At 40.1% G+C, this 13,735-nt stretch overlaps 1 protein-coding gene across 1 annotated transcript; it reads right to left on the bottom strand.

Annotated features, from left to right (window-relative positions):
* Positions 1-204: 204 nt before the first annotated feature.
* Positions 205-12,675, bottom strand: laptm4b (lysosomal protein transmembrane 4 beta). The gene is made up of 8 exons (XM_055054041.1): positions 12,346-12,675; positions 12,145-12,249; positions 9,463-9,580; positions 7,680-7,753; positions 7,467-7,589; positions 7,138-7,236; positions 5,575-5,670; positions 205-2,453 (listed from the first exon to the last, which is right to left on the bottom strand). Exons 2-8 carry the CDS (start codon positions 12,235-12,237, stop codon positions 2,379-2,381), a joined length of 678 nt encoding a protein of 225 aa, XP_054910016.1. The 5' UTR covers positions 12,238-12,249; positions 12,346-12,675; the 3' UTR covers positions 205-2,378.
* Between the last annotated feature and the right edge of the window lie 1,060 nt (positions 12,676-13,735).

Raw genomic sequence — 13,735 nt, forward strand, 5'->3', positions numbered from 1 at the left:
TGGCACTGGAAAAAAGTCAAGGTTGCTTTCAAATACGCTTTTCCAAATCTCAAGTCTAGGTTTCTGAAATATCTTGTGGTTAATCTGGTATGTCAAAAACCAGTGCTACATTCTCGGGTTATAAATTTATGGCGAGCGTTTTATTCTCCATTAATCCACAGAATCAACAGCTTTAATAAGTCAATAAATAATAATCCACACGAGTTGATTTAGAGTTTTATTGTTTATAATTGAAAACATGAGCTCATGCAGATCCAACAAAAGGGGAGACAGAAGTCCTGACAGGATGAATTCATCCATCCATCAGCCTCTGAAACAAAGTGGTTCACATACATTTGAACGTTTGCCGGTTCTGCTGCTTTCACACGACGCAAGCACAGATTCATGACACGTCTGACCATCAGCTGGTACAGTTTGGAAAACCGGATCACATCAGCACAGTCAGGTAAGGATGAGCCAAAAACACAAACATCAGTTTCCAGCGGGCTGAAGATGACTTTAAAGTGCATTTACAGTCTGAGTGCTGCAGGATTAGCAGAGGGGAAGATTAGAAATATGATTAAAGATGGCAGGAGGAGATTAATAAGACCAGGATTCAAGTATGAAATGGAGCAGAATGAGGCTGAACAGCCTGTGTGATTCAGGTGCATGTCGCCGCATCAGAATATCGCCGAAAAGTTAACGCAGGAATTTGATTCAGAGTCAAACTTCTGGATGATTTTGAATGTTTATTTCTGATCATTTTAATGATTGGGTTATAACTAATGAACCTCCAAAATTTAAAAAAATATATATTTTATAAGATAAAATAAGGACTTTAATTCATTGTCATCCCCCAACATTTCAATGTGACTTTCCTTAAAGATGTGTTTTTTTTTCTTCCACTAAACTTTCTGTTAAAATGTTTGAATAATCACTATGTGAACGAACCAGTTCTTTAGCACTGACCTTGACAAAATGTCAGGCTTCTCCATGACTGTGTGTCATAACAAAAAACCCTACACTTTAATAAAAAAAAAAAATATATATATATGCATATATATATATATTTTTTTTATCGAATTACAAAAATAAACTTTTTGACCATATTCTAACTTACTGAGATGCACTTATAAATATGACTGGGACAAAAATACTTGATTATTTACTGCACATCTCCATTCTGCCTCCTAATTGTCTGTCGCCACAGTTTCATCTTCATCCGCTGCTCCTGAGCCGACGCCAACATTCTGTATGGTTTCACAGAATGTGCAGCAGAAAATCACTGAGGGGGTTAATTACATAACATGTGCAGCACGAAAACAAATACAAGGATGCGAGTTGCAGCAGCAAGTCATGCGGTCTTTGCGGGAACACACCCTCAGTCCGGCTAAGCCACGTTAGCTAAAGGTCACGTTATAACTGCACAGTCAACGTTTGACCTCATGCGCTCACTTTAGTTCCCGTCTTGCTCCCTGTTCAGTTGTGGATCTGCAAGGAGTCGTACTGTAAACAGCTCTTACGCCATGTTAGATCAAGGAAAAGACAGGAAGGCAAACTGGAATACTGGGACAGAAACCAGTGGCTTGGATGAGGGTTCCACTGGTAGCTGATGGGTAAACACATAGAAGACATGTTTTTTTTTTTTTTTCGGTCCAGGTGTTGTTTTTTTTCTCTGCATACCTTCCCACAGGATGAGTGACACAAGTTAATATTTCAGTTAGAACAGACGACACTTCTCATGTTTCCCCCCGTCGGTTTTCACCGTAATAGAAAAAGTCATACAAAAATACCCTGACATTACATTCATTGAAGAAAATTTGCAAACTACTTGTTTTGTTTTTTGTTTTTGTTTTAAAAGTGCTATTTTACTGATAACATTTATTGTTTTTCTTTCACACGCTTCTTTGTCTCTCATCCATTGTCACGTAATAAGTCTCTATTCAAAGACACCAGGGTTTGATTCACAGTATCGGGGCTTAACAGTTGGTGGCCTACGGGTGCAGCTTTTAATTTAAGCGGGAGAAGAAACAAACAAAAAAAAGGGGGGAAGGGTTTGGGGGAGTTTAAATAAAGTTGGGTCAGAGCGTTCTGGCAGTGCCAAGAGTTCAGATGCCTCCAGGGAAGAGCAGCTGCCTGCAGGGGGCGCTGGTGGGAACGGTCACACTGTCCTTGGAGGAGACGATGTGTCACAACAAACTGGGGGTGGAGGAAGTAGCAAAGTTACGTCAAGGTCAGTTTCATCTAATCTAAACTTGAGAGGAATCCAGGCTGAAACTAGCGTCTAGGGAAAAACATGGCCTTGACTTGTTACTGCAGCCTGAGTTGGGATCCTACTGTTGAGAAGTAGATGTGGAAGGTGTTTGTTTGGGTGTCTAATTCAGCAGCAAGGTCGTCTCTCATGCCTCCATGTACTGAGGAGGGGGGTCCTTCGGCGGGATGGTCACTGCTTCCTCGTACGGCGGCAGCAGGACCTGCGTTGGGACAAAGACCTGAAGCTCAGTGACTCAGAATTTCATAGAAACTCTCGTTTTTAATCTAGCTAGAGGTTCAGTGAAAGTGAAAAATTAACTCTTTTCTTGGATTAGATGTTAAATCCATCTCTATGAGCTGGAACTTTATCTTTAAAGATATCTGGTCTTACATTTTGGCAAGTTCGTCTTCACAGGAACTCATACGCATGAGATGCAGATTGTGATTTCACAGACGATTTGAGGTGATTGTTTTCTAGTTACCTAATCTAGAATTTAAAAAGAAAATCTATCCTCAGAAGAATCAAATCTTTCTTCAAAACATATTGTTGTTTTTAGCCAAACTGAATGAAGTGCTGCAGCCAAAGTTGCTGGATGTGTGTGGTTCTATTCACTACTAAATAGAAATTTAAAAAAAATTATTAAATAGACAACAATGAGTTTTATTAGGAGATCATTGTTTTGGGCCTACACTTTCAATTTTAAGAAGATTCTGATATGTCAAATAAAACGTTAACCTAGAAAATAAAATTTAAAAAAGGCAGATTTCTTTCTAAATAATAAAATAACAAAACTTGGAGAAAAAAACAGAGAGAAAATACCAAAAGGAAAGTAAGGAGCGAACGAGACAAGGAAGTAAGTGATAAATGAAAGTTTCTGGTCTTTTTATACACAGAACCAACTCTAAGGAAGCGTCACACACAGGCCGGCCTGTGAGCTGCTCTCTGTTAGAGGTCTTTCTCTATGAACGACGTTATAAACCCAGCACTGCCGCTAATTCAGCGAGCAAGAGGACGCTGGGAGAAACAGCCGGAGAGGCCCTGAGAACTCATCACAGCTACGATTTGAAATGAAGCAGACAAGCAGACAGTTATGTAACGCTTCCAGAAGAAGGGAGCGCAGAAAGAGATATGTGGAAAGAGGAGGGGTAAGAGGAGGAACAGAGGGAGGCGGGTGACCCTGGTGCATTTTAATGGCATTTATAGAAAAGCACAACAGAGAGGGGGAAGCAGCTGGGTGCTTAAGGTCCGAAGGCTGTAAAAAAGCTATTTGAACACTCTTGGTTTTTCATTGGTAAAAACCCAGAGTGCTTTATATATCAGTGGGCAGAGTTAATGCAGACATAAAAGCATGTTTGAATGTCTTTTTAGTCCAATCTAAAATTGGTTCAACCTTACACAGATCTCTGCTGCATTCAGGAACAAACTGCTCTTTCATACTCCTGTGATTAAAATGCAAGCAGCAGATGCTGCGGCCTTCATCTGGCCTGGTTACTGCAAAACTTTGATTACACTTTTAATTCACTAATGGCATTTAGTTTTCTTTTTTTCTCTTTAAATAAATACATTTAAAATTGTATGCCTTCATGTGCAAAAAAAAAAATGCCTTTACAAAATACAAATTACAGGCAAAGTAGGAAAGCATCACCAGTATGTTAAAAACTATTAGAGTTTGTAGCCTCAGCTGGAATCAGTCAACATAAATCAAATGAAATTCAGAAAAAAATATATAATCACGCAGTTTCTGAATGGTGATATCATTCCTAACACTTATTTTTGTTTACTAAAGTTTGATCCTGTGTAATAATAATTACAGAGAAGATATAGCTTCAAAATAACAACTGGTCTGTATTGAGTCCATTAGTTTTATTGTGTCCTAGGTAACTCTGTTGTTATCTTCACTACTGACTGTGACAATTTGCATGTGTGGCTTCGTGAGACGTTTTCCTTATTTGCTTGTGTTTTGTGTATTTCCATTTACGTCTAAACTATTTTGTCTGCATGTGGAAGTCTCTCCGAGCAAAAGCAGTTTAGAAGCTCCAAACTACAATCAAAGCGTCTTGTCCTTTCACGATCTAGGAGTGAAGACAGCAACTGGAACATGTCTAATGTTTGCCGAAGGCCCGTACGATGCACAGTGTGACATCAGAGCCTGCTGGATGAGCAGCTGCAAACGGAGTCATGTGTTTAAGAGGAAAAGCATCATCAGCAAGAAGCGTGGCCACTGGAGCACAAGGACAAAGTGACAGACGGATAAAGTGCTGCGCATGGAGTCGACCGGGGGGTGTGAGGCAGATTAATGTCTTATCTATCAGGATGGAGGATTATACACACGACAGACACATGGAAACCATGACCGTGCTAAAGCCTCTTAGAAACAAACGGCGTTAATGCTGAGGGGGAGAAACGGGACGGGCTGCCTGAACAGGAACACCTGAGAGAAGCCAGCAGAAACCCATCAGATCGCTGAGTCCAACCGAACAACAACTCAACACTGAATCAGGCCAGAATCAGGCCATAGTCTACACAGCTGCACTTCTATTTACAACAATTATCCATCCATCGTCTGCTGATTATCCGGGGTCGGGTTGCGGGGGCAGCAGCTTAACAACAATTATTTGTACATAATTACTCAACACAAGATGTTTTAACAAATCTCCAATTTAAGTTCCCGTCAAACAGATGGAGGAAACAAAGACTCAGACCCAAAGGAAGCTGCTGCCGGCTTCCCAGAAAACTGTAACTCAACAGGTAAAAGTTGTTTAAGTAACAAAGATAAAAGGAAGAAAATATTTCAAGCTTTCACCTTTTTCACCACTAGATCTTCATTATAAATTCCAGCCTTAGTATAAATTAGTTTTAGTTTTAAATTCCAGAATTAAAACAAACTAATTTCGATTCATACTCCACTACTTAATATTTCTGAGCTGATTTTGCAACAAAAACAAGAACAAATTTACCTTCTTTTAATAGAAATTTTAGGATTATAATTGGATTGTCACGTAGCATTTGTGTCTAGTCTGAGTCAGTTAGTTTATAATTGAATAAATCAAATCAAATTAAATATATTTAAAAAAAAAAACTTTTGTTGAGACTTATGCCACGGCAAATTATTTCTGAACTCTTTCCACATCTTTACCAGGGCAGGTATTCATGTTTAAATTCTAAAACTAAATTCAGTCTACATGTGGACTTTCATCATAACTGCAATAACTGCATGGGAATTTTGTGAATCGCAGCTTAAGAGATGGCGGCTTACAAAGAGCCGTTCAGGTAGAAGCATGACCTCTCTGTAAATAAAACCTCAATAAGTTTGAGAAAGGAGAGGGGAAATGGCGACTCACCGTCGTGTCGTTTGTTGTGACATAAACCAAGACTTCTGTGGTGCCTCTGCCGCTCACGTATCTGTAGCAGTTCCACACACAGCCAATCAGGTAGGCCTGTACACAGAAGGTAAAACGACAAACCAAATAAAAGTATTAACACACAAAGAGCCTTCGGTTATGCTGGCGATGTTTTGTTGTGATTTATTCATGAAGGAGAGTTAGGTAGAGGCACGTAACAGTGTTATTACAACACTCTGGATCGTTTCCTCGTCCTTACTGAGCCTTAGCCACGCTACTATTAGCAACTTGACAGGCACGTCTTGCTTCACTGAGGCTATACCTGAATGAAAGGGAGGTCTCTGACTTGGCAGAAGAAGAGCAGATTCATTGTGTGCCTGTGTTATTAGCCTGCTGAGTCGGTGCCCCTGCCAGCACTGGGAGCAATCAACCAGGAAGCCAAGCAGAGTGCAAGCCAATCGCTTTGCCATCTGCTGAGCCGACCTCCTTCTCTGTGTAAGGTCAACTCAAGCAGTCAGCATCAATTTGCTCAAGTTTGAAACGTGGCCTCGCTCGTCAGCTCATTATTATTCCTTGCATTGCTCTGCTGTCCACGATTTTATTCTTTAATCAACTGTATACGGAATACAAATGTACATTTTCTTTCCTGCGGTTTGAGTATGATGCATTTCTTATTGTATCTCATAAAAATCACTCCGAAAAGCTCTTTTTTTCACGTTTCTGCATCTCCTTTTCAACCCAGTCACTCAAGACATTTCAATCGTCCTCTTTCCTAAATTGCCTTTTCTTTCATCTTCTTTTGTCCAGCTCTTCCTTTTCCCCATCTGCTGGTGTCAACTCTGCCAAGTGCAGTCAAGTGAAGGATGCTGGCTTGAGGAGGAACGTCAGCAGGTGCTCACTAAGGAGACCTTGAGTGTTAGCATCTGGTGTTTTCTGCGGGTCTCAATGCGCTGTACAAAGACTGGCAGTAATTATGATGTCCTTGTATGCGGTGGCCAATGTCATGAGCGCATCATTTTTCAGCATGGAGTCCATAAGCTGAACCAAGTTCACTGTCAAAGGCACGACATTTCTAACTGTTTTGACTGCGGGCTGTTTTCCAGTGGCTGCTTCCTGTCATAAAACCCCGGCTCTGGCTTCGGATATCTGCCGACAACAGTTCTAATCTCGGCTTAGAGGAGAAACAACTTGATTTGATTGTACAGATGACTGCAACTTTATGCCCCATCACGTCCAAGAGCCTCGGAGTGTAGCTGCGCCTGAAGAGTCATCCGTGCATGAATGGAGAATCGGTTTGGCAAGAGTTGGATTCCTGACGTCCATGACCCTCTGCTCTCTGACAGCGGGGCTTTTCCAAAAGGATCCATGCTCTTCAGATTTGTTCCCATTACAACGACAAGCTTAAATTTTTTATTGTTTATGCGATAGACCAACACAGAGTAATGCAGAATCGTGAAGTGGGAGCAAAACTCCAGAATTTATTCCTGAGCTGTCAGCTATGTTCCCTGGCCTTCGGTTTGTTCACTGATATTTTTAGACGTTTTAGTTTCGAGGAGCACCTACCTTGAAGGAAAGGATGCAGCCAATGAAGAGCAGGACTGCAAAGACTAGGCACATATTGTTTGTGGACATGATGTCCTCCTTGTAAGGGAATGTCCCCGGCTGGACAAGACGCACAGAGGAAGAAAAAGAAATCAAGAACAACAAAAAAAGGCATCTTTAAATCACAGAGGTCACAATGATCACTTAATCTGCATGGCTAATATTTAATTTTACGTCTTAATTTCACTAAATGATTCCACCGTTACATAAACTCCTGACTGACTGCAGTTTAAAACAGAACATAAGAACCTCTAGAGTGGATGCTTAAGGTTTACTGAGCTGCTGCTCACCAGCTGTTGAAGGTAGTCCTGCACCGTGTTGGGATAAACCACCACACTAATGGCCACCAGTGTGTTGAGGGCAAAGTCGAAGATCTGGTAGCAGAAGAATGGAATGATCCAAGCAGCGTGTTGCTACGAGGGAGAGATTAGGATTAAATAGAGAAACTCATATTCTGTAAATCCAGATTGGGGTCTGGTTCACACTGGCGTTGCGTGTCCTACCTTGTAAGCACCATATGTCGCCATGCCACATATAAGAATCATGAGAAGGGATATTGCAGTTGCAATGCAAATATCTGCAGGGAATAAAAGTGAAAAACAAAAGACAAAATAGCATTAGAAGAACAGTTTACAGATGAAAAATAATAAATTTATGCCTTCTTAAAGACTGTCACTCAAGATGTTGCATGTTGGTGATCAGCACAATTTCTACTGATGGGTGCAATAAATGATGCTTGTTTTTCTTATAGTTCTCCGAGGATGGCTTAAATAACTTGTGTAATTAACACTATATAGATAATTCATTCTGCAACACAAAAGACCAGTTTTGTTGTTTAAGAAACATCTATTAGTATAGTTTGATGTATGATACTAAAAACGGCTATTGCTTTTAAATGGTTAGGACTTTTTTTTTAATTAAAAACATTCAAAATAAGCAAAAGATTTAATCTAATAGCAAACTTTCATAAACTTATGCACCAGAGATGAAACAAGAAATTGCATGGTGACAGAAATCAGATGACTTTTTGTTTGATTGGTCCTGATCAGTGATCAGCCGAATGGAAACTCTTAGCTAAATTTAATGAGTTTGTGCATCATTGAGACATTATTCCTTCCTCAAAAATGTATTGTTTAAAATTTTATGAAAGCTGTCAACGACATTTGCTGATTATGCATTAAAGCAAGTTCAAAATGTCAACTCTTATACCATTTTCTTTATTTATATTAATAAAACTCAGTTACATATATCGCAGGCAGAGTGAAGTCTCCTCTTTTATGAAAAACAAATAGTAAAGAATTAATGACCAATCAAAACAGGAAACCTAGAAAAAAAAAATATCTGAAATGCTGTTTTTATGTCTGTTTATAACATAGGTGTTAAACAGAAGACACTCATTAATTTTCTCATACTGTATATCAATCTGTTCAGGCTCTTTGACCATCCAAGATAAGCCTTATGTTTAAATATATTACACAACGATTTTTTTGTCAAATTAGACACAGTGGGAATACCATTAGCACAGACTACAACCTGGATTATTCCACAATAACTGTACTGAGTCATATAATAAAATACAAACATGCAGCTCTTATTGGTCAAAGTGGAATAATGGGGTTTTGCAAACATAAGTTCATCATTATCAGGGGATTGATTGTTCTTGTTATGCGTTTATTTGCTGCTGATTAACAACATACCAACAATTCCCAGATTTTGTCTGACAAACTTTTCTATGTGTATGATCAGTAAAAATGGCGAAATATGGTGAAAGAAAACAAACAAAATAAGACGCCAGACGCTTTTGTCCACACAATCCCATTGTCTCTCGGTCTTTGCCCATTGCAGAGCAAACGTGTTGGGATGGGAGTTAATCAAGATGGCCGTTTTAATCTGAGAATTAGAGCAGTCATTTTTAATCAGCTGCGCGGGCCAGTGTCTGAAGTCTTCCAGAGGCGACTGTGATGATGACATTCGCTGCAGGGGGAGAACTGAAAATACACATCATGCACTCTGATTTGTTCTCTATGCTGCACAGCTAACACAGCTTTATCTGTGCTGAGGGCAGCACTGTGTAAAAGGAAATCTGCCAGTTGGGCAGAACAGCTAGACACATAAGAACGCAGATCCATCCATGTCCACTTTTGAGTCAAAAAAAAAAAAACAACGACAAACAACTTCAGAACACGATCTGGGCTTCCATATGAACCATATTAACACACAAAGCAAATATCTCCTAATCACAGACTACCGCTCAACTCAAACACAAAACAAAGTCGTGGCACTGACTTGCATCGTCCATGACATCGATGTCGGTTCCCAACTCTGAGCTGGTAAGGTGATAGCGGTACTGAACTGGGTCATAGAGAGCTGACAACAAGATGAGTAGGACCACCGCGTTGATTATCTGAGAGAGGAAAGAAAAAAAAATAACAATGGTAAACGACGGGTGAGTTTTCAGGCAGCACCTGGTACAGTAAACACATGCTTAACACACTTATTGCAGTGGTGCCAAAAATGATGGAAGGTGATGTATAAAAGCTAATTCTAGTTTCAGATTTCATTTTTGGTGATCCTTAGTTGTTTTTATTGAGTCCAGATCTTAGGTTTTATTTTTTAAATGTCATTCCTTTCTTTTACGGTACGGTTTACTGAAAAAGTAAACCGTATCTATTTTCATCCCGTTTGGATTAGTGTAGAATTGAGCTGTCACGAATTGGTCGTCTGCAGTTGGTCCAAAAAAACATCGCACACAAACAACCAAGCATGGACATGCTCATACCTTCAAAGTGGAAAATAACTTTACATGCGTTTTTATCAGTATGAGAATCAGGTGAGCTACCCAGAGAGAAACCATGGGAAGAACATAGTAACTGCATTTATTTATCTAAACTGTATTGTGCAGTATGATGCAACAGTGGCCACTAATAAACTTCTAAATAAACTCATGTACTTTAAAAATCACTCTTAGAATGTAATTCCTTATCTCTAACCCCGTGGCTCTATTTTAAAGTATTGCTAATAGAAGTGGGTCAAACTAAATAAAAGAACAAGGTCAAGGATTTGCAAAGCTTACTGAACTATATTTAAAACTTCAGGTTAACTTATGAGTAAAAACAAAGGCAACTAGCTATTTTTAACCTGTTACAAACATAGGACAAATTAAAGACTGGTTATGTAATTCATAAAAAGAACCAAACCAGGTGAAGCTTTCTGAGAAAACTAACCAGTTACCTAAAATACCAAGAAATTGTCCTGGGAAGGTTTAGTTTTATGAGCTTATTTTGTCTTGTACCTTGCTAGTTTTCACACTGAAACCCAAAGGTCTTGAAGAGGAAAGAAAAAAAAGCCTTTTTCACAAAAAGCCAATTTTCAGAAATAGAATAAAGGTTTAACAAACCACAATCTGTATTTTACAGAATTTGTCATCAGTGCAGAATCCAGGTTTGACCTGTCTAAGTGTTATAGTTTAGGAGTTGGACTTTATCCAATATGGTGAAGGAACACAAAAAAGGTATTTGAATCATGCTTTTTTATTTTTCATGAACCCAATGAAGTTTACACAACCCGTATTTTATAGAATCTATTACTGGAATAGTTTAATTTTGTACAGGTGTGAACTTTCTCGACTGCCTGACTTTGGAAAGGGTGTACAGAGGCACAATTCTTTTTTTTTTTTTGGGGGGGGGGCAAAAATTTTTCATTACTTTTCTTAAAGAAATTCATGTTTTGCAAGCATTGTACTTATTATACATAAAACTCATAGGCCCAAATCAGGTAAGTTATTTATCTATATATAGGAATGTTTTGAATATAAATAATAGTAGTATTTGAAATGTACAATACATTTTTTAAACAACATGAAGGTACTGGCGAAGAGACATATTACATCCTAGTCAAATAATTTCTCTAATAAATAGGGCACCAAAAGTGGCTCCAGCCCAGGGACCCACATCCTTCTATATCCACCCCTGTCTATGTATTATAGTTTTCAAGATGGAGCCCTTTTAATTTGGTTTAGAAGCTTTAAAAATATTTGGGAGTACCTATTTTAAGTTATCATAAACTTACAGAACCCTGGGACATTGATATATTTTTCTTTTGCGTTACCTTGCAATAATGTACTGATCAGTTCATACAACATAATTGAACACTGTATTAAATTTTTGTAAGGTTGTTCCATGTATATTAATATCTCGCTGTTAAGTATCTTAAGTGTTATATATTTTTCTTTAGGATAGAAATGCACCACAGACCTATGATATAAATGGAAACTTTCCATAAGAAGGAAATAAATAATAATGATAAAAAAGATACACCCAAACTATCTGGACTATTTCTGAGTCATCTGACAGTTTTAATTGTGTCTTTTTTTGTGTGTGTTGACAATCTGAAGGGTATAAAGGGCTGTTTTCACAACCTTACACATACAGACATAAACATGCAGTGAATAAATCGATTTTTAATCAGTTCTTTTTTTGGAGCAAAGAGTAAACAACCAACACGTTTTCACTGAGGCTCTTTGAATGTGTAAATATTAGAATTTTTAAAACTAAGATTTGTGACTGTATACAAAATACACTAGCGAATGTTGCAATTACTAAATATATATATATATATATATATATATATATATATATATATATATATATATATATATATATATATATATATATATATATATATATATATATATAGAACCTGTAATGAGTGTATAACATTACAGTAAAGTATGATTTCAGATTTCGATCTCGTGCAGGGAAACACCTGCCAGGCGCATGCTAACTTCGTCTAACGGTCACTTCAGCTCATTAAACCGAGGGGATCCGAAAAATTTCAAAGTAGACGAAAAAAACAACAACAAAAACAACTCACCGGCAAGTTCGCTTAGTTAGTACCTACTGCCCAACTTGGACAACATTTCACCGAGCCGCCCTGCTACACATTCGTAGGGAAAAGACTGGACCTTACCATGTACCATATTCCCAGAATAATGGTGCCCGTCCGTACATGGCAGCAGAGGCAGCAGCTCGTCGAGTACCACCGGTCCCACGGCGAAATCATCTTTCACTAACGCTGTGGGTTTTTATTTTAGTTTTAGTTTTATTTTTTTAGCGGTTAATTCATGAATGCTGCTCCCCGAGAAAAATATTAAAGACACTCTAGGCTTACGGCGTCAGAAACAGGTGAAGCGGCTGGCACAGCATCCAGTGGACGTTTGAACTGTTTTTTTTTGTCACAGAGTGTGGAGTCGTGAGAGCGGAGACAGAGAGAGAGAGAGAGGCAGAGAGCGATAGGAAGAGAGAGAGAGAGAGACAGAGAGAACCCTTAATCTGGTTTATCCTTCCGTCACGTGACCAGGAAAGATTTTTTTTAAGGGTCAAAATAGACCTTTTTCACGCTTCCGGGTTTGAAATCGGATGTTGGGTTGGACAACTTCCAGTGGCTATAGCGTTAGCATTAAAAGGCTAGGAAAATGGCTCAGTCTCGGCGCAGTGGTTTTTGTTCAGTCCCTGGTTGTTCATGTGGGGCAAGAAAACAGCCTTATCTATCATATCATGCGTTCCCGACAGACCCGACCAACGGAGTAAGTGGATCCAGGCGATCCGAAGAGATGAAGGTCCGGATTTTTGCATAAAGACGGGGAGCACTTTCGTATGCAGCCGCCACTTCACACCGGAGGATTTTGTTAACGGATCCACCACCAGCCGCCTTAAAAGTGGAGCTGTTCCTTCCCTGTTTGCCTGGAATAACTTCACTGCACCGGCAATGAGAGAGTCTGCTTTCGAGAGGGCTAAGAAACGGCAGTTTGTCCTCTCTTAGAAACTAGTCAGGCTGAAGATGCTACTGCAGACCATGACTACACGACACATCCACCCGCAGGGGGCCGGGGCGGTTGTGCGCATGCGCGGGTTCGGGCGGTTGTGCGCATGCGCGAAGTCCGGGCGGTTGTGCGCATGCGCGGGATTCGGGCGGTTGTGCGCATGCGCGAAGTCCGGGCGGTGGTGCGCATGCGCGGGGTTCAGACGGTGGTGCGCATGCGCGGGGCAAGGGCGAAAGTGCGCATGCGCGGGGTTCAGATGGTTGTGCGCATGCGCGGGACAAGTGCGGTTGTGCGCATGCGCGGCGGCCGGGCAATTGTGCGCATGCGCGGCGGCCGGGGGGTTGTGCGCATGCGCGTCGCCCGGGCAGTTGTGCGCATGTGTTTTATAAAGCGGATGTGGAGTTGGACAACTTCCAGTGGCTATAGCGTTAGCATTAAAAGGCTAGAAAAATGGCTCAGTCTTGGCGCAGTTGCTTTTGTTCAGTCCCTGGTTGTTCATGTGGGGCAAGAAAACAGCCTTATCTATCATATCATGCGTTCCCGACAGACCCGGACCAACGGAGTAAGTGGATCCAGGCGATCCGAAGAGATGAAGGTCCGGACTTTTGCATAAAGACGGGGAGCACTTTCGTATGCAGCCGCCACTTCACACCGGAGGATTTTGTTAGCGGATCCACCACCAGCCGCCTTAAAAGTGGAGCTATTCCTTCCCTGTTTGCCTGGAATAACTTCACTGCA

This window comes from Poeciliopsis prolifica, unplaced genomic scaffold (genome assembly GCF_027474105.1).
Source record: "Poeciliopsis prolifica strain line A6 unplaced genomic scaffold, Auburn_PproV2 SCAFFOLD038, whole genome shotgun sequence".
In the NCBI taxonomy this organism is placed as follows: Eukaryota; Metazoa; Chordata; class Actinopteri; order Cyprinodontiformes; family Poeciliidae; genus Poeciliopsis; species Poeciliopsis prolifica.